Source organism: Labrus bergylta, chromosome 3 (assembly GCF_963930695.1).
Source record: "Labrus bergylta chromosome 3, fLabBer1.1, whole genome shotgun sequence".
NCBI lineage: Eukaryota > Metazoa > Chordata > Actinopteri > Labriformes > Labridae > Labrus > Labrus bergylta.
Window position 1 is genome coordinate 19,966,897 of NC_089197.1, and position 22,067 is coordinate 19,988,963.

The 22,067-nt window shown below is 38.1% G+C and overlaps 4 protein-coding genes across 7 annotated transcripts in view; 2 read left to right on the forward strand and 2 right to left on the reverse strand.

Moving 5' to 3' along the window:
- The window catches only part of syt7b (synaptotagmin VIIb), a 98,137-nt gene extending 93,012 nt beyond the window's left edge, over positions 1–5,125 (forward strand). For all 4 annotated transcript variants that reach the window (XM_065952897.1, XM_020632514.3, XM_065952898.1 and 1 more), the window contains one exon: positions 1,361–5,125. In XM_065952897.1, the coding sequence (XP_065808969.1) occupies positions 1,361–1,465 (105 nt within the window). In that variant the 3' untranslated portion in view covers positions 1,466–5,125. The remainder of the gene's footprint in view (positions 1–1,360) is intronic.
- Positions 5,126–7,968: 2,843 nt separating this feature from the next.
- Positions 7,969–10,947, reverse strand: sdhaf2 (succinate dehydrogenase complex assembly factor 2). Its single transcript, XM_020660411.3, has 4 exons — positions 10,761–10,947; positions 10,134–10,360; positions 9,222–9,331; positions 7,969–8,559 (listed from the first exon to the last, which is right to left on the reverse strand). Exons 1-4 carry the CDS (start codon positions 10,785–10,787, stop codon positions 8,429–8,431), a joined length of 495 nt encoding a protein of 164 aa, XP_020516067.1. The 5' UTR covers positions 10,788–10,947; the 3' UTR covers positions 7,969–8,428.
- Positions 10,948–11,102: 155 nt separating this feature from the next.
- Positions 11,103–17,652, forward strand: LOC109983045 (cleavage and polyadenylation specificity factor subunit 7). Its single transcript, XM_020632555.3, has 9 exons — positions 11,103–11,705; positions 11,959–12,165; positions 13,431–13,534; positions 13,699–13,844; positions 13,931–14,261; positions 14,509–14,612; positions 15,686–15,830; positions 15,960–16,216; positions 17,375–17,652. Exons 1-8 carry the CDS (start codon positions 11,619–11,621, stop codon positions 16,210–16,212), a joined length of 1,377 nt encoding a protein of 458 aa, XP_020488211.1. The 5' UTR covers positions 11,103–11,618; the 3' UTR covers positions 16,213–16,216; positions 17,375–17,652.
- A 378-nt stretch (positions 17,653–18,030) lies between these two features.
- polr2l (RNA polymerase II, I and III subunit L) lies at positions 18,031–20,525 on the reverse strand. The gene is made up of 3 exons (XM_020632527.3): positions 20,369–20,525; positions 19,821–19,925; positions 18,031–18,299 (listed from the first exon to the last, which is right to left on the reverse strand). Exons 2-3 carry the CDS (start codon positions 19,913–19,915, stop codon positions 18,191–18,193), a joined length of 204 nt encoding a protein of 67 aa, XP_020488183.1. The 5' UTR covers positions 19,916–19,925; positions 20,369–20,525; the 3' UTR covers positions 18,031–18,190.
- Between the last annotated feature and the right edge of the window lie 1,542 nt (positions 20,526–22,067).

The window sequence follows — 22,067 nt, forward strand, 5'->3', positions numbered from 1 at the left end:
TTCTTTGAAAGAGCTGCTCACTTTAAACCTCGAAACAAATCATCATTCATTCTTTATAAAATGCGACTGGATTCTTAATCTCACACATTGATCAGCTCTATGTACAAATGTACACCATTGAATATTCAACAATAATGTAATATAATAAATAAGACAATAGTGCAGTGGTGAGTAGTGCAAACAATAGTGATATATAAAAATGATACATTATGTAATAATGTAACAGATGGGTTCATTTACATGAGGTAGATGGTTTTTACAGTGAAGTACTCACATTAAGGCATTGTGCATCGATAGAAGCTGAATCAAAGATAGTTTTTAATGATACACTTGATGTTTTCAAATAAGTAGTTGAACTGGCCAAGTCTGCACTGTTCACACAGTATGTGAGACAGCTGAACATGCAGAAATAGGACTTTGCCTTCATGCATACAGCACTGTCTATCAAAGTCAAATTCCTTGTTTGCGTGAGCATACGTGGCACATAAAGATGATTCGGATTCTGAAAAACAAAAACAGTAGTCAAATTAAAGAATTCTTCTCAGGAAACATCCTAGGAAAAAAATCAAGAATTTAAACTCCAAAATGAGTTTCTGCTGTTGCATTATTCCATTTCTTTCCCCCATTTTCCCCATTGCTAAATTCAATTTGAGTATTTTTCTCAACCATAGTACATCATAGTCCTTGTGAATACTGACTGACTTATTTATTTAAACCAAACCCACCTTCTCAGTAAGTACAGATATGTACTTTAATGGAGTACAGAGCTCCAAGATAAGATATATTATGAAATGAAAAGATCCCCAAGCTGAAATCAAATCCTTGGTCCTTTAGACACTGTAAGAGTAATCTCCATTTAACAATGAGCTATTGTGTTCTCTGTCATTCATACACTACTACAGTAATTGCAGGTTTTATACTTACCTGTCTAACTGTATAAATGATCTGCCTACACTCAACAGTTAGAACATGCAGCCTATAATATCACAATCTGAATAGCTTGTGTTTGATTGGAGGACAATGGAAAACTTCAGCAGTGTTTTCTGTGACATGTACAGATCTTGATTTCCTTTCTACTTAGTGTCTGATCTTCATTAGTGTCAGCATTAGCCTTCTCACAGTAATTCAGCAAGTGAAATCTCTTCCTCTTAAGGCTTTTTTTCTGCCCTGGATTTGAGTTAAATTCCTATTAGAGTGGCAGGCTTAGTGCCGAAAGCAGGGCTAGACTTAACACTCACAGTGAGTTTTTTTTTCCCTTTCTTAATACCCCACAGCTTTTTTGGGGGAAAAGCTCTCCACCAATAAAATCAACCTCTGTGGGACATTACAAGAGATACACTGATACTTCTATTTGTTGCAGATTTATCTTTCCTGGAAGAGTGGCCCTGCAGAAGTAAAACACTGGAAAGACATGATGGGTCGCCCTCGTAATGCCGTGGCCCAGTGGCACGCTCTGAAGGCCTGAGGGACCAAGCAACCTTCCTGCCTACAGGCTTTCCCTCCCCAGAATCCAGCATCACTCTGCCCTCAGCACATACCCCTTCTTCTCCCTAACTGCAGTCTTTGGCTGGAGATAATGTCTGTCATCTCTTTGTTCTCAGGCCTCTTTGATATCCTCTGCCCTCAGTCCTTGTGACGCCATCCTTACATTTCACTCTTGTCAGGCTCTGATTCCCACCTGACCCCCCCTTTCATTCCTTAAATGTCTTTGATGTCGTCACTCATTTCCTCCGTATGCTCTTTTCCTTTTTTTTCTTTTTAAAGATACCCCTCAGTCTGCCCTCCACCTTGTCAAACATGCCTGGTATTTAACATGACCAGCACATCTTGCCACCCATAAATACAAACTATCAACCAAAAATGGATCAAGCTGATATTCCAGTGATCCTCTGGGGCAGCAAGATGGGCTGTGTTCAAACCTGTGCAACCATTTTCATCTGGTGTTGGTGAGGAATTTCCCCCTCTGTTTCTTACCACTGTCTTCAACTCTTCTTACGGTACTGTCATTATTCTTCTACACCCTGAAAAAATCTGGAAATTCAACACAAGCTTAGGAAGAGAAATATGCTGTATGTAAAATGTAATTGGACTGGAATTGGCCTCCACTTCCACTCCTTACTCTCACTTTGGCACCACTGTAATAATTCTCCCCCGGCTGGAACCCTTTGTTGTCTGTGCGTGCTGTGGGTGATGTGCCGTAACCCAAAATGAAGTAAAAAAAAAGAAAAGAAAATAGGATATGAACATGAACATTTAAAGCTGGTTCCACAGGTCAAGTGTGAAAAAAACCTTCCTACTATTTGGAAAAAAAAGAAATCCCAGTCGACAGGGGGGAAAAAAAGAATACAATTAATGTTTTTGTTGTTTTGTATTGATTTTTTCTTTCCAAAAGAAAATAGAGAATCACCCTGTTCTTCCAGGCACATAAAATAAGCAAAAAGCCAGCTTCTAGAAGTGTGGCGGTGTGGGATTTTGAATGTGTTTGTGTGAATGAGGCAGTGTTGTGGACTTGAACAGATACATTTGAGATATTGTAGAAAACAGCATTTCCCTTGATCATTTAACATGAAGGTATTGTTAAAATGTGTGGTGTTGCAGTTAGTTGAAGACCTGGGGAGGTCACTATTAGGTTTCAGGGTCGGTTCACTCAAATTAAAGACGCACACACACACACACACAGTATTGTCTATTGACTGTTGGTGGTATAAAGGCGGGCTGATGGCATTTGCTGTATTTAACTGGGGTTTTGCCCCTGAATTGCTGCTGCCATATTCAAATGCAAAGCAGATCAATAGGATTTCATTGTGGTGCTAACAGTGTTTGAAATGGCTTTAGTGAAAAATGTAACAGTGGCTTGTCTTTCCAGAAAAAAAATCGGTGTTAATCAGCTAATTGAAAAACACCTCGGTGAAAGGGTTTTCATTGTGACTGGAGAAAAACATTCGACAACGAAATCTGGCCTCAGCAACAACAGTTATTCAAGCTTTATATTAAATGTTCTTTTGTCACTATTAAGAGGTTGGACAGGTTGAAGTAGCACACCGGAAACTAAAACAGATTTTTATTTCATGATGCTGCCAGGGGCATTTTATTTTAACAACACGTTAAAAAGGCTGCATTAAAGGTCCCTTTACTGGCTTTTTTTTTTTTTTAAATCTCAGAAAAAATGGTTTACACAGCTGAATGTTATATCATTATGTGGTAAACATCAATGATGGGGCAATAAAATAGGCCCTAGGCTGCAGAAGATTAATAAGAAATAATGAAACAAAACAGCACTGCCAATGATATTTTTTTGTCAGGTGTCAAATGTAATTGATCTGAAAATCAAAACAATACTTCTTGCTTCGGGTAAACTCACATGTTATGAATGCAGGCGGTTAATGGCTCTATTAGGGTTACAGATGGATACGGTATGTTGAGAAATCAGATGAGGTGAGATCAATGTAAATGCCCTATCAGTGTCACCCAGGTAACAACATAACTGTCAGCCGTACAGCTGGATTAGCTGTTACATCCTACCTTTTCATTTTTACCAAACACTGAGTCCAAGTATCATTATTGGACCTGTTTTTTGTTGTTGTTGTGAGGTCTTTGAAGTTAGAAGTCAGTCTTCCAGTTGTTTGCCTCGCTGCCTGAATGTGACCTCCCCTGAGTCCTGTATAGGTCTGTGCTGACCAGATGAGTGGAAACAAATTAGAGTAATAATATCTGGGGGGGAAAAGTCTTTTTACATTCCACTGTTTGTTTTTGTCTTCTGGATGTGTGTTTGCGTTTGTTAGTATGTGTGTTTGCATTGTGGGTGAGTGTCAATATTGAAAGTTTAGTTTGTGTGATTGTATTTTCTGTGAGTCTCTCTGTGTGTGTGTGTGTGTGTGTGTGTGTGTGTATATATATATACATGTATCTGCACTGAGTTCTATTTTGCCAGTTTAATACAGAACCGCATTGTTTACCGTTTTTATTCTGTATGAAACAATCCAGATGTACAAAGAAATGTTTTGTTTTTTTAAAGTCGTCACTTCTTTAAGATTCACTGCACTCGTTGAAGCTGATGCTGGAACAAACCTCTCTTAATAGCGTGTTATTTTCCTCATGAGTGGACTTTTGGTCTGGTAGGCAAATCGGTTATACACGAGCTGAAAGCCAAGGTCAAAGATAAAAACCACACAAATGAGCTTTACAGCCATGCTAGATTTAAATAAAAAAAACTTTTGTTATACCATTAAGCAATGGATTTTATTGCAAACAGAATTAGATGACCATATTTTGTCCTTTCTGTCCTTCTAATCTGGTCCTTTATGATTCATCAAGACCAAAATAAAAAGAAGGGTGGCACCTTGAAATCATTGCTGACGTTGCCCCGAAACTCCCCCATTGTGCACACATGCTTTCTGGCACAAAGTGTTCTGTGTGTGCCTTATGTACCCTGCCACGCCTCGCTCTTCACCATATGTGATCCCTCCCTCCAAGTGTCAGGGAGGGGGGGAGGAGAAAAAAGAAAAGTGAGAGAGGAGATAATCATCACCTCTTTGCATCACTGTTAGCTACATCTCAGGTCAGAGCATTGGAGCATCCCAAAATAACACAGTCTGTCCTGATGGCCCTGTGTGTGTTAAACAAGGCGTTACATTCCAAAGGCTTAGTGAAAGTCACTTAAATCAATGCAGGTACCATTTTCTTTTTCAAAAAAGTCAGGGTTTGGTGTCTTTTAGCTTTTAAGGAATCGAGCTAGATCTGTCCGTCTACACTCTTCACTAGCCAATTGCCATATTCTGGTACTTATTCTTGGACACGCTCGCATTTCTGATTTAGGGCATTCTCTTGTGGGGGAAAGCTTGAGACAAAGAGAGGTTTACCAGCAACATTATATCTGATATACTGTACAAATGAATGTGAAGTGTCCTGTATGGAAAAAAAAAGAGAAAAAAAATCATCAGTATATTCTGGGGTTGATGATATCTGTCTGTCTTTGGTATCACTCAGCCCCTCTCTCACGCCCTCTTCTCTTTGTAGTTACACATCCGTGGGGTGCACAATGTCAAATATCAACCATTTATTTTTTTTAAACCTGTACAGTGTATATAAAAACATAAATGTGTATATAAAACAAAGAAAACTCTGATATTGTTTTGATTGTTTTTTAAGCTTGTTTTTCTATTTTTTCAAGACAGTTGTGTATTTTTTTTTCTACACAAAGGCCTTAAGGGAAGTATTCACATCCTTTACTTAACTAATGGTATCAAACATTAATAAAGAAATATATAATTTAAAGTCCTAATCCTGCCTTAGTAGTAATCAGTGAAAGTACAAAGTAGCAAGCATTATCAACAACATGTACTTCAGGAATCAAAGTTAGACAGATCTCTCCGGGCAAAAAAGGCTCTAAAACTACATTTAAAACTTCATATTTAACTGCGATGTTGAGTATGTTATTCCAGAGATTCCAAGAGGAATAAACCCCCCTCTTAAATGTCACCAAATAAATCTTAGGGTTCTTTTTTCATTGTCTCAGCATTCTGAAAAAACAAAGTTATATATTTTTTTATAAATAAGGATACCTTATAGTCATGTTTTTTTTTTAAATGTTAAATACTGATCTGAAATATAAATTGTAACAGCTGATGAAGTTTAAATATATGTTTTCCCCTGAAATGTTGAGAGTATTACAACGGCTTCAATTAGAACTACTCAAGTAAAGAAACAACAAAGTTAAGGTATTAAAAGTGATGCAGCTCATCTTCAAAGCATTCAATCTTCAGCACATCTGAAAGCTAGAGATCAAAGTGTAAACCAGTAGACTCTATCACATATTTCCAAGACAGTCGTTGCAAAATTACTTTCAATCTCACTTTGATAGATTGAGGGTGTTGATACCATCAGTTAATTTAGTAGAAGATACATTACAAATACACGGACAAACTCAGAAAGCCACTAATATAATAGACACATCTGGTTATACAGAGATTATATACATGTGCTTTCTTTATTATTCCTTCTCTTCCAGCTCGACAGAAATAGGTCGACGACTGTACGAGTGATTTTCACAGGTCTTCAGAGTTGGTGCTCCTCCTTAGAATTAAAGTAATTGCCTGTTCTGCCTCCCACAGTGTGTTCACTCCATCTTTGACACAAGATAACCTCTGAGTAAAAACTGTGTTTCATATGTCCTGCTGAGAGAGGCTGTCTAATTTACCAACTTATTTAACACGCTCAAAGTTAAGCGTGGCAGAAGAATCTCTCAGCAGAGAGAGCCGCTTCCCTCTGCTCACGACTCTCCAGGAGACATGTGAAGACATGATGAAGGCTGGGGATGCTTATGGTGTTGGTGGCGGAGGAGAGAAGAAACAAGAGAGAACATGAGATTGAAATTCCAGGGGAGCGGAGGGTGACGGCAAGAATGAGGATAAAACAGAGAGCTGTCACGACACAGGAAGCAGCAGTGGAGGATGACAGAAGCACAGGGCTACAGATAGGCACAGTGGGTGTGCGTGGGCAACTGATGAATACACACTCCAAACAAGCCTTCGAGCAAGAACGATGGGAATTCTGCTCCTCCTGCTTGTTAGATCCACAGGTGGCATCTTTTTTTTTTTGTCAAGACAGGAGATTATCACAGCCAGTGAGGATCGCTTTTAATGACTCTCAAATATACTTAAGTTTGTAGTGCATGGTCATTTAGTTTGAATAACTTTACATACAGTTAGGTAAGACTAAACTACTAACCAGGCCTTTCCAAGATTCAATTGGTGATTCAATCTTTGGTGTTAATAACTCCAAAAGGTCTTGAAAGAAATGTTGAGAATCCCTAGTTTAGTCCTCTGTGTTTTTTCTTGAACAGTACATTATGTTTGAAAGTTAATCATATAATTGCTGGTGTAAAACCAAAGCCTTAATTTGCACTGTCAAAATAGGTAATGTATCCGATTGTAAATAGAAAGTTGCAGAAAATGCCAATTTGCCACAATTCCCCAAAATGAATTGAAATACTGCTCTTAAATAAATGCTCTTTGTTACCTGTCTGCATTGATTAGGACATAAGGTTACACAGATGGCAGAAGAGAAAAACACAGGGACACCCCCCTGACAACACTTTGGGACAACCTGCGAACATAAAAATGGAAGGCTGAGATTCTTACTCGACATAAAGTAACAAAGAAAAACAAACATCAACATTGGTGTTATTTCTGCAGGATTGTCTCATTTGTGTAACAGCTCACCAGTGGATCATGTGTACATTATTATTCCATGGGCGTACAGAGGCAGTCGTCTGCTTTGAGATTCTGAGCACATCTCCTGGCCAGAGGGCATTTCCCTTCTGCTCTCAGTACAAGGTTCCACTGAACCGACATGACACACAGCCAGGCAGGATATTTATCCCATGGTCAACAGACATTGATCCAGAGCTGGAGGAGGGAAATAATAATGACCTTGTCTATAGGTAAGGTCTTGAAGCAAAAATATGTGAATAAATTAGAAAACTGGCGTAGACGAAAGTTTCCCTGATTCTTTTTCATTTGAAATAAAAACATGCAGCCTATTCTGTTAATAGGGTCCCATCCATCCCAAAGAAATTTGATTTAATGAGTGTATTTTCAGATTGTTTGCACCTTATTTTTGTTATCGTTGGTAAATTTAAGATTAAAGGTTTAGTCATTCAAATAGAAGTTGGAGCTATGAAGTGTTGTTTTTGCATTTCTCTCTGCAGGATATATGTAAGGTATGTGACATGTGTGCTATGGATTACAGGTGAGCAATTTTTCCCAGATCAGGACAGCAGTTGTTTCATTTTGACAGTCACTGGATTAAGGTGATGTGGTTCCCCCTGGTGTCCACTAACAGGTACTGCAGGCCAAATCAGCTTTGTTGTGTAACAAATGCTCAGTGTCAATCATGGTCACCTTCAATATGTGATTTAACCCCATATTATATGAAAGTAGTAATAAAAGACCAGACACAAGCAGCAAATAACAGTACACACCATGATTTATTCAATAACCCAATATGCAATATAGGCACAGTAAAAATCACAGAACAGAAGAAAACCATGAATATTAAACAAGCTTGGCTAATGAGTGAGTGGATACAGTTTTGGTATTCACATAGATAATTAGCTTGTATGTTTGTCAAAGTTGGTTTGTTCAGTTTGCACCTCAAACTCAGCAGTTAAATACATTCTTTAATCACACATTTACAATACAATGAATGCAAAAATATTCAGAACAGCTTCATACTGTGTTGCATTAATGTCGATCAGTCTACAAACTTCTCTCGGCTTCTCAGATTCTTCTCCCTTAAACATTGGACTGAGACCGTTTTGGTGACAGTATGTTGTATGTAGGACTTTCCTGGAGGGTTATGACCCTTATATTTCACACATTGTCCCACCTAAAATGAGTCTCTGAGAAGGTCCAGAGGTCCATCGACCTCATTGACTTTCCTTGTCCAGGTACTCCAAGTTGGGTGCGTCTAACCTCTGTTCCTGGTCACGATTCTTTGTGAACTCCTTCAGCATATCCATGACCTCTCCCTGGTAAACCTCAGGGGTGGGCTGAGCTTCTGAAAGCAAAGAGGAGAAGAGTTTCCTATTTATCCTCTTCATCATTATTTATCACTAACATGATGTTTTGCTTCAGACTTTATGATGTTTAAGTAATTCCTTCATAGACAAGAAACCATAAGGCATCGTTGTGGAAGACATTTGAGTCTCAGATCCCCTACTGTAATGTGTTTATAATTCTCTTCATAATTTATTTTGAATAACTTTTTAAATGTAAAGCAAACTTTTGATATATTAATACACCCATCACAATGAGTGACTTAATGATGCCTGGATGCAATGAAGTCAGTCTTCAACAATAAGTGTTTGATTTTCTAGAGTTGTGCTGCCAAGTGAATGTGTAGAGGCTGTGATATACTGACAACATATTCAATCTTATTAATAGTTACAACAAATTAATAAAACAGTAAGTTATTCATGGACAGTAATTAAGAACATCAATTAGTATAAGCAGCCACGAGTGAAAGCCTATAACAAGTCCTTCTATTTAAAATGTATATTTTATTGTTCTACTGACTGAATTTCAAAATGTTGGATTTGATTTGGGATGCTTACAATTAACAAGTTAAATATTTGTTCTTTGCACTAACAATAGTTATGCTGCAAAGCTGAAATTGAATGTGAGGAGACACTCAGGAACAGAAATGAACTATTTTCTCACCTGTTGCCCAGTAGTAAATGTCCCAGTCATTGCTCGGTTCATTGATCAGTCTGTCGTATTGTAGCAGCTGGCTCTCACTCATTGTGTTCAGGTATCGCTTTGCAAAAAGGCTGCAAGAAAGTTGAACAATTGGTTTTGAAAGGATTTTCTTTTTTCAATTGAAAGTCAGAGTTAATGATTGTATACAGAATGTGCACATTCTTCTTTGGGCTCCCATACATTAAATCACAGACTTATTCTGAATTCTTCTTATATTCTTCTCAAAATATGATAAACAGACATCTTCTAATCTCCCCACAACCTCCATACACTTGTATTATTCTATATTTTTCCTAAATAAAAAAAAACTTGTCTCTGTATTGGTGTAACCATTACCTCTGTCATGTTCCTACTCCTACCCTTCTTGTCTCCAAACACTACTCAGAATTACCCATTTGATGTTTTATTGTGGTGAATAAGACTTGATTATGAGATAAATGGTTATCCACCACAACACAGTGCCTGCTCTTCCCTGTTTTACGCCTACTTCTCATCCCTCCTACCGTACTCATTACATTACAAGAGTGGGCAGAATGAAGAAAAAAAACTTGAAAGCAACCAAAGAAAGTTAAAAAGTTTGTCACACAATCATAGCACATTATTGTGGCTTTTTACACACACACACACACACACACACACACACACACACACACACACACACACACACACACACACACACACACACACACACACACACACACACACACACACACACACACACACACACACACACACACACACACACACACACACACACACACACACACACACACACACACACACACACACACACACACACACACACACACACACACACACACACACACACACACACACACACACACACACACACACACACACACACACACTAACCTGAGTAAGATGCAGTTCTCCAACATGCCCCTCTTGCGACTCTCGTACAGTAGACGGCGCCTCTTGATGTCAGTGGGCTCACCGGGCTTCTCCTCCCAAGGGGGCAAAGGGATCTCAATAAGGTCACCCCTGGTATCCTCTGGTGCCTCTCCGCGGTAACTACGAGATGATACCAGCCCTCCTGTCACTGCTGGTCTCCATGCTCCCTGGCACAAACCTGTCACCAGCTGCAAGGCAACACACACATTTGAACAAACACAATTTGTGTGTTTCATATACATGTGAAGTCTCAAACTATGTAATCTGATGTGTTACTTTTCAATATATCTCATACAACAGAGAGCCTTCAGTATATAAACACACTGATAAAGTCAAAGGAGAGGAGAAGGGGATTACATAATATAACCCTCGCTGTTGTACAACTGTCCTCCAGCAGGACACACTCCTTGTTCAAATTATATTAACGCCAATGTTACAACTTTAAAATACTAGTTCAAGTTAGTGACTTAAACCTTTTATATGGTTACATGATATTATCACACTGAATCAGTTTCTTACATTTGTTTTACAGTCCTCTACATGCCTCCAAGTTCAACAGAAAAAATGCACAATATAAATGAAACTCACTCTTTTTGCAATAGCAGCAGACAACATGTCAACCCTCTTCGTTATGACGCAGAGAGACCTCTGAATGGACTTCTTCTTCTTCTTCTTCTGCCGTAGCAATGTCTCTGACGCCTAAATGTCGAAAAACAAAACACTGAAATTACACAAGCAGCCTTCACGGCTTCACGTAACAAACGAGAGAACACCGGAAACCACCGAGGGGGACAGGAAACAGCGCGCACATGACGTCATATTTCTGTCTTTTAAAAAAAAACAAAAAACCCAATTAGGTTTATTTAGCTTTAGGAATACGTGAATTGAATCGAAGTGGTAATGTTAAGGGTTGTAATACTCTTATATAATTATCAGTATATTTCCAGTAGGGCACGCTTTATGTATTTTAATCACATAAGAATATGAAGAACATGAAGAATATGAAGGAGCTCGTCAGAAGGAACCAAATGTTTGTTTCTGTTTCTCTCCGGTAGAGTTAGAACGGCTCTCCATACTCACGTACTGAAAGATTAGCAACATTAGCATTACCTTTTTTCAAAGACCAATGGTATTAAAATGTGCACTCTTTAATTAAATGCAGTGCATTTTTTGCGAAATATTAATTTAGATATTATTTATTGTCTTATATTCGCGGTACTGTTTTGATCTTTTAAAGGAAACGTGTGTTTTTGATGACTGGAGCCGAGCCTTAGTTAACGTTAGCTAACGTTGGACACAAGGCGAACGTTCACACACATTTTCAATCAAACACAGTTTTTTTTTAGTTTTTTTTTTTTTTAGCTCCTGTCGATGTTTACAGACACAAACTACACTAAGAACAAACTTCCTGCAGTCCCATCGACTGGATCCCTGTAGGCCTCAGGGATGGCTGCTGCAGCACCTGCAGCAGAGCCAGGCTCCTCTGTGGCGGCTCATGTAGATATTTACAGTGATCTGGATCAACATCATGAGGTGAGCAATGATTACCTGTTATTTATTTTAACCAATGCATCTAAACCCCTCAGGGATTGTGCTTGTATAGTTTTCGAAACCTTTTCTTTGGAGGACCTCAAACTCAATTCATCGCTCGCATCAATTCACCTGTTTGAATCGATCGCAGTTTTAAATGTCTTTTTTTTTTGTCAAAGTAACAAAGATTTATTCACATTGAGATACACAGAGAGAGGCACATACGATTCATTCATTTGTGTTCTTTATCTTGCAGGATTTGGACAGACTTGCTGAAGCGAATGAACTTTATGATGCTGTGCTGACTGGCTCAGTCGACCGGGACAAGAAAGTAAACAACAGTGTGTCGCCTCCGAAAGAAGCTGAAGTTACACAGGGAGCTTTATCTACAAACGTAAAAAGCAGCAAGCAAACGGGAAACACATCAAGGAAACTGTCTTTATATATAGGAAATTTCCCCTGGGTGAGTAACACCCTCCCTTTGTTAATGTTGATAACTTTTGTAATGTATCGTCCAGTACAATTTCTGTTATGTCCACTTGGGTTTGCAGAACTTCTTCCATGTAACAGAACAGAAAGAAAAAAAAAAGAAAAAGAAAGTTTCCCTTAAAAATAAATGAAAATGAAGCAGACCTAAGATGCAACGTCAACAGAAATACTGACACAAAGAAGACAAATGTAAAATTTTCTTTCTTAAAAATAAAAGCGGTCACATGGCTTGAACTTGGTTTAAAATATACAACCTGCTTTCATCATTTAGTCAAAACACTTTGTCATTTCAGGTAGCCTACCATAATATTGACAAATAAAACATTTCACCAGACTGACTGTTTTTTATGCAAATGGAACAGATATATTAGTTAACTATTAGTTTTTGTCTTTATCATTTGATCCCTACCTAAACTCAAAGAGGCTTATAACAGGTACATTTACAAGTCAGGGGTGTAAACAGTTTACATATATTCACTCGTGAGGCAAAGAGAGAATAAGATGATGCGTTTAAATTTGGGATTGTGCCTAAGGGCACCTTTTTTTCTTTTCTTTTTTTTCAATAAGTGGCTTTGGTTACATCTAAACCTTTTAGGTCGAGTGTCATCTCTTCAATTGTTTAGATTGTCGAACTATCAGAACATTTTCTGGTCAGCAGATTGGTCTGTGTGCAAAACACATCTCTCCTCTGCCTTACACAGAGCACTGTTACCCCTGCCCTTTACATATGTTGAATTAAATGATTTGACCCGAGTTTCTGTGTGACAGCGCAGAAGAGTTCTTAAATAAACAATTTTAAGGGCAAATTTCCAATATCTTATTGGAATGGAATAATGGACTGTACTTCATAGGAGATCTCTAAGGGGTTGTTCCACTCTTGACTGTGAGGGGTAGTAGTGCAAAACAAAAGCTTATCCAAGGTTTGTCTTGATTTATACCGGATAAGCTGAATTTTTAGATCAACCCCCATTGGTGCATATATTAATATTTCATTTTTCCCTTACACGTCTTTAATACCACAGCCTGATTTAAGTGCCAGGTAATAATCTGACTCTTTATGTTAGGCTTTGCAACAGTTTTCAAGACAGTGAATATTCTTCAACTTTTCCCCCAACATATATAAGAAATATTCCTATTCAAGTGTCTTCAGGAGTTGTACTATTTTTCAAGATCATATTAACTATCAACCTAACTTAAATATTCTCATACCCCTCCTTCCTAACCTGCCGCTGCCTCTAGTGGACATCTGATAAGGACCTGATAACCATGGCTCAAACGCTGGGTGTGAGGGACATCACAGACATCAAATTTGCTGAGAACCGGGTTAATGGCCAGTCAAGAGGGTGAGTGGTTTAGGAAGAATGGAAAGATGTCCAGAAAAAAACGTGTTGTTAAATTGTGTATTTTTTGTAAAAATGATGAGTTTGTGTATTCATCTATTTCTGATAATAGATTCCTGTGACCGTGTTTTGCTTTCTACATTCATTGTTTCTTGTACTCTGTGCAGCTACGCAGAAGTGGTCGTAACCTCGGAAGAATCATTAAAAACATTGTTGGAAAAAATACCTCAGTGTGAACTCAACGGGGCTCAGATAGACTGTCGCTTTGCCACTCGCCAGAATCTCATCATTTTTGAGGACACTGCAAATAAACGTAAGAGCTACTCCATCTTAAGAAAAGCAACTCATTGATTTACTTTATTATTAATCTCTCCAAAAAAATGTGTTTTCTCTCTGTAGGTATACCGCTGCGTGCTAACGCCAAAGATCCTAAAGACTGTGAACCTTCAGATAAGATTCCCTCTTTGTTATCACAGGAGTCCTGTCCTCCACCTATACCTCCCCTTTTTCCTCCACTTCCAAACAGGTTCCCCTCATTACCCAATCCTTTCCTTGGTCAACCACCTCCTCCTTTCCCACACATGCCACCTAACATCCCTCCGCCATTGCCGCACCATATGTTTCCTCCTCCTCCAGTACATGTCCCAAGTCAACCACCTCCCAATCTGCATTTAAATCCAGCTTTCTTTGCACAAGATGGACACAGCAGCAAAGTGTACAGCCAGCAAAAGTGAGAACTGACAATTATATCTTTTTTTACAGCTTTGTAAACAATAAACAGTTTGTTTTACCCTGTCAGAAACAAAGAGGAATACAGAAGCACAGTACATATTCAGATAATAAAGCACATGGAATGTATTAAGGATCATACAACAAATGAATATTTAGCATCTTTGTAATAGTACTTAAAAGTGATAACTTTTGTTGATAAAATGATGCTGTCAGTCAGGATGACAACAATCTGTGTATTTTTTCAGCAACACAGCTCCGAGTACAGATGGAGATTTTGAGGAGCTTATGAACAGAAATAGAGCTGTCGCGAGCAGTGCCATCACTAAGGCTGTGTCTGGAGCAACAGCTGGTAAGTACAGCTGCACTGATTCTGTGAAGTGGAAGAAAGTAAAAATAACTTTATTAAGCCATAGGGAGATGTGACTGGCTCTAATTTTATTTTTGACAAACATTGTTTTTTTTTTTTTTTAAAGATCCCCTTCAAACCACTGTCAAGAGCTGAGACAAAAAAACAGAGGCCTAAAAATGTCATTTCTAAACTTCCCTATGGTGTTGTGTCTCTAGTGGAAAGAAAAACCAACCAAGATCCGCACATCAAGAAGCTCCCGCTTGAAGGATTTATTGATGAGTGACTTTTCTAGCCAACATGCGCTTCTCATTGAGAAAGTAGCTTTTAAGTGTATTTAAATCTTTCAAGGGGGGATGCCTCCACCAGTTGTGCACATCTGTATTTGGATCTTTATTCTGGTAGATCCTCTTCGGCTCTGTCAGACTAAAATAGGAAACCTTAGAGTCCAAGTTTTGTCACTTTTGATTTTCACTGTGGTACAAGACCACACTTTGGCTGCTGTACCCAAGAACAAACTGAGATTTGTCCATAGCCCTGCCAGCGTTGTCATGGCTGTGTGCTTTGAGTCATTGTAATCCCATAAGGTGATTCCTCACTCCTGTCCAGGATTTGTGTGTTCTTCTGGTTCAGCTGTTTTTGTGTTGTTGTCAGTTAATGTGTAGCAGAGGTTTTCACCTGCCATAGTGCTGGGCATTAATGCGCAGGAGTTGGCAATCAAAGCTTTTGTCAATGCTCCAAGAGTCTGTTAATTGGCTTTTTGGCAACCTCCAGCCATATGCCCTTTTATTTGGAAGTGCTTTCCATTTAGCAGATATATCATACAGACTTGATTAATGGACTGTTGCAGAGATGGTTTTACATTAACAATGGGTTCCTGTGTGTTCGCTTGCAGATACTCAGTGCTTTAGTAATAATTCTAAAACATACCTTTCATGGATTCGTGCTTGAGCACAATGGATTGGTCAGCAGGGAGTCATTTTTTGTTTATCAATCTTAAACTTGGAAACTTAGAATTGCTTAACCATTAAAAAGCCACTTTGTCTACCATGTTAATTGTCAAACTGCTGATACAGGAGACTTGCGGGTGGCCATGGAGACACTTCTAACCGCCATTGCCATCATAAAGCAGTCCAGAGTGTATGGAGACGAGCGCTGCCAAGCTCTGGTCACCTCACTCAAAGACTGTCTGGTCTCTATCCAGGGCAACTACGGCTACAGGTATGTTCAATTTGGCTCCACGACGAAATTTGATGCATCTTGTTTTTCATAAGAAACTGAAACTGAGGATGAAACTAGCCAACACTTTGGTTAAAGACAGAAGTATCAAACAAATATGTTTTCTTACAGGGGCAGCAGTCGCTCTAGGGACGAAGACAGAGACCGGGACAGGGGTCGTGACAGAGAGCGAGAGCGTGATAGAGAACGTGAGAGAGAAGATTCTTCTGGTTGGGAAGGTACAGGAATGTCTCGAAGACGCAGAGAACGTTCCTGGAGCGCCGAGAGGGACAAGGAGCGCTCACGGGAACGGGAAAGGCACAGAGATCACAGAGAACAGAGAGATCAGAGAGATCACAGAGACCACAGAGACCGATATCGCTAACTTGGTAAGCTTACCTCAAATAGAAAGACAAATATATTCTCATGCCTTTTTTTTTTTTTATCAACACATGATTTCATTTTTTTGTCAGTTCCAGTGTGAAGTTTTCTCGTACATGGTATCCCATTGAGCTTCTGTGTTTTTGGAGTTCATTAAAACCACAACAGAAAAACCTGCCAAAATAATGTCAAGTCAGTGTAGTACTGTCTTATAAAAATTTATGTTTTAAATTGTCTTGTAAAAGTGACTGAATATCATCAAATGTTTTTAACATGGAATACTAGTAGTGAGGAAGTGTGGACAACAGGAACAGGAGGAATCCTTCCTGCACATCATCCCATATGCTCTTATGTAAATCGTCTTTAGCTAACACTTGTTATGAATTGGCACTATTCAAATAATGATTGATAGTACAAATGCCCACTCGTTTCTTGACCCTACTGTGCATTTCTGGCCCAAAAACACTTCAGCAGTCTGAGAGTTGTTTTGGTATGTAGTGTTCATTTCATCAATAATTTATCTACTTATATTACACTGTGGTGCTCAAAGTGCAGATTGTTTTTGTTTTTGTTGGGTAAACCATTATAACTGTAGGCTTTTAGTCTCTGGTGTCAATTTTACCCACCCAAAACCTTTTTAACACATTAAAGGCCTTTTTAGATAGGAGGCAGTGCTCACTGAGGTCTCTGCGGAATGGGCGCAGAGCAAAATGGGAGAGCGCACATGAGCAAAAAGCAACAGCGCGTTGCTTAGGCTCATCCAGGAGCTGCAGCGCCAAAACATGAGCTGAGTTTCATGAGCGTGACACACATTACTGCTGCTGTTTTAGACACACCTGGTACACCCGAAGTGTTGGAAAAATCTCTTCAAACAGGAAAGTGAGACACCGTTTGTTGTGATCTGAGCTACCCTGCCTTTGGACGCTCACAGGTGATGTAGCGAGAAAAGAGAAACATAACTTTTCATTCAATCCGATTGTTTACAGGTTTATGGTTCTATGAATCAGCATAAAATGCTAGGTGATGTTTAGAAGTACTTTTCTTGCTGTATGGAGAATTAGCATATAACCAGTCAGAGGCTCATTCTTTATCGAGCTGGGGCTAATTATGGTCTTTAATCGATATGTATAAATATGGTTTTAATAATAATTTTTTTCTCTCCAAAGGCCCGGACTGATGGAGGGATAAAGTGTGAAGCAGAGCAAATACTTTTTCCACACCAAGCTGTATAGAAGTGGGAGTCTGAGGTATGACTGAAGACTTATTTCAAAAACTGTATTTTTGTTTTGAAATCATCTGTAAATACTCGGATTTTACCTGCTCTAAAAATACGTTGTTGCCTGCATGCACATGGTCACCTCTTATTAACATATGTAATAGTGTAAGGTTTTCATCACTTTTTTTGTACTAAGTCTACAAATTAAAAAACATTCCCTGAAAAAGGTTTCCAGTGTTTCATTTTTTTTCTGTCACATAGTTTATACTACAATTATCATTATTGAACTTTAATAAAATCATCACACCTTAGAAACAGAAAACTTAAATTCTTAAAGACTGTTCATTCCAACAATGTATGAAATAATCTGAGACATCTCTCTGCATGTTTTTCAACTCTATTGGTTTAATGAAGTTTCCAAAGGTGTGATCTGAGTCTCTAAATCATGTTGGTTAATAAGAAAATGTAATGAACATTACAACTCTTGATTTTCTAAAAGCTTTTAGAAGCTGCTTTTCTTACACAGCACACGTATTTGAACTCATTTTAATTTTGATCACATAGGAAGATTGTAGTATCCAGATAAGCCAGTCGTAGAGTCAGCAGTGTCATTTATTAGTTTTATTTAGAGAAAAATGCATTATGATATAGATACACCAACTAATGTTCTTAAGTCTTCACTGTTGTCACACATGAACATAACATGAAACTATCCATGGGAGAGCCCCCTAAAGAACAGGACTCGGAAGCGGCCAGATAGATACAATCACTTCTCCAGTGGAGCATAATTCAACAACTTCTCAATAAGATCCACGTGAGAAAGGAGCATTCTCCGACAACAATATCTCTTCAGGCTGAGGGCATCGAGGGCATCACTTAAGAGAAAGAGAGGAGATCATGTTAGTCCTAATGCATAACATACAAAACAGATAAGTTCAATCTATGGGGGTAGCTCCAGACAATACAACATCATAGCAACCTTAATGGCCTCAGGTAATTGATGTTATTCATTCCATCACTCGTGAATGTAGACAACTCAAAACCTCGCAGGAATCGATATATCATGCAACACTTATTAGACCATGATCTAAATCAAGCCTTTCATTCTCCATGCTAGCTGGAGAAGTTGTGCCAGAAAACCCTACTCTATTGAAGGTTTTAATTAGGGGTGTGGCGAGATGTCATGATATTAAAACGTGGCAGTATTTCTACCGCTAAATCAATGTGCAGAGTGTCAGTGAAAAAAATTCAGTGTTTAATTACAATTCTACAATTCACTTAGCAGACGCTTTTATCCAAAGCGACGTACATCAGAGATTAAGCACAACACAAGCAAGGATCTAGAAAAAATTAAACAATGTCAGTACAAACGATTAGTGCATGTATGTGAGGGCGCACATGATGGGCCACGGACATCTGCTGTACAAATAGGAAGACAAGTAAGTCTTAGAGAGACGGCGGGCTAGTAAAGTGTAGATATTTCAGTGTGTATGGTTTCTTTGATTCAAATGCCGCTTTGAATTTTCTAAATTTAATCCCACCGTCTCTGTATTTATCTTGCATGTAACAACCGGTGGCTGTTTATAAAATCATAAAGAAACTTAATGTTAGTAACGTTACGGCCTGTTGTGCAATGCAGCAGTAAACTTAGCAAAACGTACTCGATTACAGGATGCTGTTGTCACCCCAAAAACTCCAGATATGGTTCTGGCTCACACGTGCTGCATGTGCAGCAAGTGCAGACAAACACGCATACACTAAACAAACAAGGAGGTGTGTTACATGTTCAAAACTGTAAGAGTTTATATGAAAAACATAGATTGCAAAAAGGTTTCTGTAAATGACAGCAAAGTTGTTATTCACTAACAGATTTTTAGTATTTGTAAAGTTGATGTCCCTGAAGGGCGGTAACGCATGATATAATTGAAAATATTTATTACAGATATTAAGACGCTGCAGGCTGTTCTCAGAATTTTTCAAAGCACTTTATAAAACAGGAGAGTTTAGGTTTATCTAAATGTTTGTATTATTATTATTATTATTGGAATTGTAGCATTGAGGATGTGTTACATTATTAAAATACATGGAGATGCATTTTGATTTGAAGTGCTATTAAAATGCACAGTTAGAGTCATTTCTTTTGGCGATCTGACCTGAACCGTGACATTTGTATCCTATGCACCAGCAATTTGGGTACTCAGCGTAAACCTGGACGGAGTGGCAACAATACGTAAGAAGTGTGTTTCATTTCTAGAAATAACATTTTTTTCCCAGTCTCAAAATCTGGTTTCATACAAGTTGAGTATGTTGTTTCATTGTTTTCTTTTATTCTTCAGGCTATAACATGTTATCCTACAAATAAGTCCAATCATAATATATATATATAAAAATCTTACCCTTCGGTATACTCTGCTTGAAGTAGCCCGAGATATGCCTCCCATTTGTTACCCACGATCTTCCCACAGGTGAAGCAGCGGACAGGAATAATCATTGTAGCACACCTGGGGGGAAAGTAGCACACTTTGAAAATATCTACCTAGCACCAGTTACTAAGGGAAATGATTATATATATTGGTACATGTACGACAACGGGTAATATATCAATGTATGTGATATATCAATGTGTTAAAGTATTCTGCAGGTACCATGCAATGTAATCTCCTCGTTAGAAATCGAGTTTCTGAAGTTGTTTTACTACTAGCCTACTAACAAAACGTTCTCGCATGCAGCGAAGTGTTCGTAAATAAGCCTAGTTTTAAAATATTTATATTTATATTTTACTTTTAAAAAAGTTTGCCATGTAAAATAGTGTAAGCTAGAGCCACGCGATTAGCACAACACTGCGCTGTTAGCTAACTGGAGGCGCTAGTAGCATGCTACCACGAGATTAAAGGTTTTCAGTCAAAACACGTAGATTTAAATATTGCGAGTTTTATTTACTCACCGTCAACAGTCTAATTGACCTCAAACCCAAGTGTTTTTTTTTTGTTATTCTGAGGGAAATTAGATGAAAACGTGATGGTAGCTTCCCTCTGTTCTTGCGTCAACAACAATACTCCCGGTTCACGTCCTTCACAATAAAAGCCTACCGTCCAGAGGTTTTCAGATTAAAATAATATGTAGAAAAGTAGATGATGAGATTCAAGTATTAACGTGATGTTGCTTAAAAAGAATGTCAAAATATAAGCTTTATCAACACAAATTTGACTTAACAGTTTGAGCAAAAACTGATGACAAGTGACTTCTCCTTGAGTCCGCAGTCATTTGTCGCCTGCATTGTAGCATGACTAGGCCTTTATCAATAGGAACACTCAGTTCATACTTTAGCAAGTATGTGTTCTCAGATTTGGATATTATGTACAAAATTCACACTCAGGCCATGCTGTTAGTGTTCAAAATATGTACTAAATTTGAGAGCAGCTATTTTCAGGTCATTACATGTATTTATTTCTACTTTGTATTTATTTGCTTGAGTAGGCCTATATGGAATCTTCTACAGGTCTTACAACTTTATTAAAGGTTCAATCATGAAAAGCTTTAAATAAAAGTCTAAAAGAAAGGCATGCTGGATTGTCAATAAGATTTAACTCAAATCTCAACTCAAATCAAATCAAAATTGAAAATTTTGAATTAATCTTGTGCCAAAAGTTAACAGAAAAGTAATGTCCTCCTGCATTTAATCATGCAGAACGTGTACGATTTTAATGTCTGCCAGAGAGATATTAATCATGCCAACTCCAATAAATGATCAATTTCATTTTAGAAAACTTCACATATATAATTCAGAAGCTATGTATGTTCCCTTTTCCTGAATAGTTCTAAAAAGTGTGTGTGAATGTTATGAAAGAAATACTCATGTAGACTGGTTCACTGACTTTAATAAAGGTTAGATATCATCCTTTCTCATTTTTACATTTGGAGATTGGGGCATAGGGGAGTGTGCAGAAGAAAAACGTGACAAATATATCAAAAATATATCATAACCATCATTATTTTCAGTACGGTCACCATGAGACCTCATGGTGACTCATGGTATTACCATCATACGCATCATGCTATCTCGCCATAATTGCCATTTCTTACATCATCATCTTCCAATATATTGGTAAATCCTCTTGTATATAATTTAACTTGCTACAGCACATATGCTAAATGAGGAGTCCTATCTGAATTATTGCATTTATACGCTGTTGAAATTATGAAAATAGTATCTTTCTTTTTTTTGGTACACTGTATCGTACAATGTCAGGTGAAGTTTGTTTTGGTGTTGGCATACTATATTTTGTATGGGTTTAGGTTGTTAACTGTGGTAAATGTGGTATGTGTACAAAATAGTTTTTAACGAGGAACAAGTTCTGCAATACATATTCCCCCTCACAACTTATATCAAGTGATGATGTGAATCACAATTGTCTATCTGCTATCTACTGATGCAACAGGAACACCCCAATGACCCTTGAATGTGAGTGAAGAACATTGTGTACATCTGTACAGGTAAGTGTATGCAGCAGCGAAATTGAAACACTGATGTCTGGTTAGCCTGCTCCAGCTATATTTACTGTAAGTAGCAAACCAGTTGAACCAGCATGATGATGGCTTTTGTGTAAGACATGAAAGGTTATTGATTTGTGACATTTTTTAAC

What these genes read in the sequence shown, in the direction of transcription:
- sdhaf2 (XM_020660411.3), bottom strand. Translation starts at nt 10,787, where the DNA reads ATGTTGTCTGCTGCTATTGCAAAAAGA. An exon ending in GAGAACTGCATCTTACTCAG is followed by an intron (nt 9,332 to 10,133) that starts GTTAGTGTGTGT and finishes ACTTTCTTGCAG; the next exon opens with CCTTTTTGCAAAGCGATACC. An exon ending in CATTTACTACTGGGCAACAG is followed by an intron (nt 8,560 to 9,221) that starts GTGAGAAAATAG and finishes CTTTGCTTTCAG; the next exon opens with AAGCTCAGCCCACCCCTGAG.
- LOC109983045 (XM_020632555.3), top strand. Translation starts at nt 11,619, where the DNA reads ATGGCTGCTGCAGCACCTGCAGCAGAGCCAGGCTCCTCTGTGGCGGCT. An exon ending in TGAGGACACTGCAAATAAAC is followed by an intron (nt 13,845 to 13,930) that starts GTAAGAGCTACT and finishes TTCTCTCTGTAG; the next exon opens with GTATACCGCTGCGTGCTAAC. An exon ending in AAAGTGTACAGCCAGCAAAA is followed by an intron (nt 14,262 to 14,508) that starts GTGAGAACTGAC and finishes GTATTTTTTCAG; the next exon opens with CAACACAGCTCCGAGTACAG.
- polr2l (XM_020632527.3), bottom strand. Translation starts at nt 19,915, where the DNA reads ATGATTATTCCTGTCCGCTGCTTCACCTGTGGGAAGATCGTGGGTAAC. An exon ending in CAAGCAGAGTATACCGAAGG is followed by an intron (nt 18,300 to 19,820) that starts GTAAGATTTTTA and finishes CTTTCTCTTAAG; the next exon opens with TGATGCCCTCGATGCCCTCA.